Source organism: Pecten maximus, chromosome 17 (genome assembly GCF_902652985.1).
Source record: "Pecten maximus chromosome 17, xPecMax1.1, whole genome shotgun sequence".
NCBI lineage: Eukaryota > Metazoa > Mollusca > Bivalvia > Pectinida > Pectinidae > Pecten > Pecten maximus.
This window is the reverse complement of record NC_047031.1, coordinates 16191302-16195242: the sequence shown is the minus strand read 5'-3', so window position 1 is coordinate 16195242 and position 3941 is coordinate 16191302. Positions and strand designations below refer to the sequence as shown.

The following is a 3941-nucleotide window of genomic DNA, read 5'->3' as shown; positions in this document are numbered from 1 at the left end:
AACTCTAGACATGGCAGGAAGACTGTTTTTAGGTAAAAATGTTCATCCGTTGAGTTTGGGGTAAAAGATATATATTTCTGAAAAAGGCCCAAAACTCACCAGTTCGACAATTTGTCTTAAAATGGTCATTCTTACTATAATCAGATGTCTCAAATGCATTATATAGGAGCATTTTTAATGGCTGAAATGCCTCCCTTTATGCCATATTTGTGTAATATCATCCACAGCCGCCATTTGCATTTCAAGGTCAAAACTAAATATGTGTTTATACCTACATAAAGTCAAATCCGGTCAAACAAATGCTCCTACCCTGTGCTATAGACACCTGTGAGCATGACATCTGGGCTATTTTTCAGGTTTGGTTATTTTTGTGGCTTAGAATTATTCCATGCTACAACTTACCACAAAGTAACTCTATAGAAGAAATTTTTAGCATCTTCATCAAATTATTTGTGATTTTAAGACACTACATGTCCAAACAAACATTTTGGTATATTAAATGACTATTTTTGAGCAATTTTTAAGCTATTTATTCGTGTTTGAAATTCAACATTATTCTGCTATATAGATGACCCTTAAGATCATACCAGCGACACAGGGGTGACGTACGAAATTCTCCATGTCCGTAAACCACTCCTTGCACTCGTCACATTCGAACATAGTCCATCTATTGTTGCTGTCATCCGCCATTTTGAATTGTTGATTGCTCCACGTGCACCACCTCGCGAGAAAGAGCAGAATGAACAGTGATCGGAGCAGTGACCCAGACACTTGATTTGAGATGTCAGTGTTCAGTGTACTCAGGTCGCTAAATCAAGTGCGCTCCTTGTCTAAGTATTTTTTTTCTATAATGTGATTTTTTTTCTAGGAGTCTACAAAAAGTTGGAAGCTCTTGGCAAGACCACAAAAATATGCTTTGGTTGGACAATGGGCAAGATCAATCAGCCACCATGTGTACTGGTGTGCAGCCAGTAGTGATGGAGAGGAGGAACTTGTGCGTCAAAAATGGACCAGCATCACCAATCACATAGCCAACATCCACGATGGTCATGGGGACAAGTTTGAGAGATGCCAGCATGGAGATCTGGAAAGGAATTGGTTCAAGCCAGGTATGAATTGATGCCAGATTTTCCTAGTAGTTTTTCTAAAAATGATGTAATTTTTATTTCAGAACATAAAATAGTGTGATGTTAGATTTATAGCATGTTTAAGATTTTATACTTAGTTTGTTCAGATGAATTACCATGACATTTTTTTTTTTTACTATCAAACAGACTTATGAAAATGATCATTCAACTTCTCAATAAGCAGAAAGACTAGAAACCTGATCATGGCTCTAATGCTTGAAATAAATCCAAGTGTGACATTTTGTATATTTTGTACTAACTTGATAAATAAAATTGAAATGAATTCTACAACAACTACTGTATATAGTTTTTTATACTTCAATTTAATTGCAATCTTTATTACGTTTCACAGGTTACATTCAAGAGCTCATGGATGAAGTGGTCATCAGAAGGGAATTGTTTTCATCAGAAGGGAATTGTTTTCAACATATTACCAGGCAAAGAGAGCGTTACAACAGGAGCTAGACCCTGCCCCACCTTCAATCTCTGGACAGGAGAGGGACGCCATTCATGACTATAACAGAGACATTGTCATTCAGAACATGTGTAGGAGATTCAATTGTTATGTTAGAAACGAGGATAGTGGAATCCGGTAAATTGTTCTGAGGGAAATGTCCTTCGAATGGCAGAGACAGCACAAGATGGAATTACTTTTCGATTCTTCTTGCCTAGAACTTTCCATGTCCATCTTATAAATCTTCTGTATGCAACAAGACGATATGTTCTGAAAAAAGTATACATTTTAATTAAATATCATTCATCTGATAATATTAATCAAAAAAGCACAATACCAAGGAACTTACATGTACATTCTGTAGTAGATTTCATGTATATTAACTATATTGTATTCATTGTATTCACGATTCATGAAATAAATTGGCATGAAAACTGGACCATTGATAATTTTTTTGGCAACATTGATGAACAAATATGATTGAATGTTGGTTTTTGTTGATCTCAGCCTCATTTACCTGTGTATATTTTCCTGTGGAACGTTTCCGTATTCTTCTGCAAACTCGTATAAAGATGTCTCTAACACATGCATATTCAAGCAGTTTGCTGTAAATCCTTCGTGCTGTGTTATACACTCAATGCTTTCTAATTTATCTTGTAAAATGTCAATGTCATGAAAACATTTTCGTTCCTCAACTGTAGGCATAGAGAAACAGAAGCTACACGAACACCTGTTCAAAAGACAATTGAAATTTTGTCAATGACACAATTCCCGTTATGTCAGATATGACGGAATAACAGACATTTTGTAAAGTAATTAAATTTCATCTTCAATTACACATTGCATTACTTGAAAATATGTTTTGAATTGAAATGCATATCCAAGATTTTTTTTTTATTTCCCCAGGTCTGTACTTAATAACATTATTCAACAAAATCTATGTATAAATAAACTTTATGATATGAATTCAACCATTCTCGTGTGTTTATTTGACGAATTATATATTTGAAAGTGTATAGAGTCTAGTATCTGCATTGTAATATAATCAATCATTATTTTGCCCTCAAATCTTACCATCTTACTTCCAGGATAAAATGCGCAAAGAAATTATATATCTAAAACAAATATTAAGCCATCCAGCTGATCAATTCGGATCATCATATCAAACTATATCACAGTCTTTCTCTTTAACAAATATTAATTGATGCTGTAAATTCGTTTTCAGACCAGGTGTACCTGGCTGAAAAATGTCGCCGATGCTAATGGAGAATATAGGCCTAACGTTTGTTGATGGTTTAGCAGCGATCTATTATAATTTATACTGGATGGGAAAGTGCAAAATTATGAAGATAGATCTAGCGAATTTACAAATATTGAAGATTGGATTATAATTAGGCCTAAATTATAATAGAAATGTCCCGGTAAACGATGTTTCGAGGCAGTGTATATATGATGATATGGCGCCAAAGGGAAGTGAATCGAAGATATCAAATTTATATAAAATAGGTAATTTGAATCACCGGTTTTGATCATCTATTAGGCACATAGAACTTATGGGGTAATTTACTAACCATTCGGTACCGCTGTCGGGATAAGGCCTACTGGTTGAATCACCGGAATCGTAACTCTCGTCACTGAAGTCTGATGAACTGCTGTCATTATTAGAGTCATTTTGTTTTTCTGGTTCATACATATATGGTTGGATATTAAGACTGAATGACACCTCCGGAATAGCGTCATAATCACTTTCCCGGATATGAGAACCCTTTTCAGTTCCGTGGATTCGAAAACAATATTTAGCTACTTGAAAGAAATCGATCTATTTTTATAGACTTTGATGTCTTTTACGTTACTCTCCTTGACGTTCTATTTATATCACAAAGTTGACATAATCTATTCGTACATATATATATATTACCATTTTTAGCCAACTTTTTTATCATAATGATCTAAATATACAATTCGAATGCTTTTAAAAATGACAAATTTTATCTGATTTTAACGCTAAAAATAGGAAAAACGATAGTATATTGTTTGGCCCTAAATGACCCTAGTTGTCGATGGGCCGTAAAACATAAACAAACAAACAAACAAACAAACAAACATAATCACTGAGATCGGGTGAATCCATAGCCAATTTCACGACAGGACTTGAGTATAAGATCAGTGGTCTCAGCGATAGCTTGGGGCTCTGGTGACGTCACACGTCTTCCGGTCCTTGGGGCGATAACTCGTGCCGGATTTTCCGGGGATACGAACGTAGTTTTATTTCAAATTTAACATAATCGGGCGAATCAAAAAAATTTTAAACACGAATCATTTTTCAAAAATACATGTTGAATAAGTATATACAACAAAAA

At 34.6% G+C, this 3941-nt stretch overlaps 1 protein-coding gene across 1 annotated transcript; it reads right to left on the bottom strand.

The window, feature by feature from the left end:
- Positions 1–937: 937 nt before the first annotated feature.
- Positions 938–3274, bottom strand: LOC117315163. Its single transcript, XM_033869308.1, has 4 exons — positions 3153–3274; positions 2099–2311; positions 1779–1851; positions 938–1084 (listed from the first exon to the last, which is right to left on the bottom strand). Exons 1-4 carry the CDS (start codon positions 3272–3274, stop codon positions 938–940), a joined length of 555 nt encoding a protein of 184 aa, XP_033725199.1.
- Between the last annotated feature and the right edge of the window lie 667 nt (positions 3275–3941).

Excerpts from the sequence above, each read along its gene's own strand:
- LOC117315163 (XM_033869308.1), bottom strand. The coding sequence starts at position 3,274 with ATGTATGAACCAGAAAAACAAAATGACTCTAATAATGACAGCAGTTCA. Across the intron at positions 2,312-3,152 it reads CCCGACAGCGGTACCGAATG|GTGTTCGTGTAGCTTCTGTT; the intron begins GTTAGTAAATTA and ends TCTTTTGAACAG. Across the intron at positions 1,085-1,778 it reads TAGGCAAGAAGAATCGAAAA|ATCTCCATGCTGGCATCTCT; the intron begins GTAATTCCATCT and ends ATTCCTTTCCAG.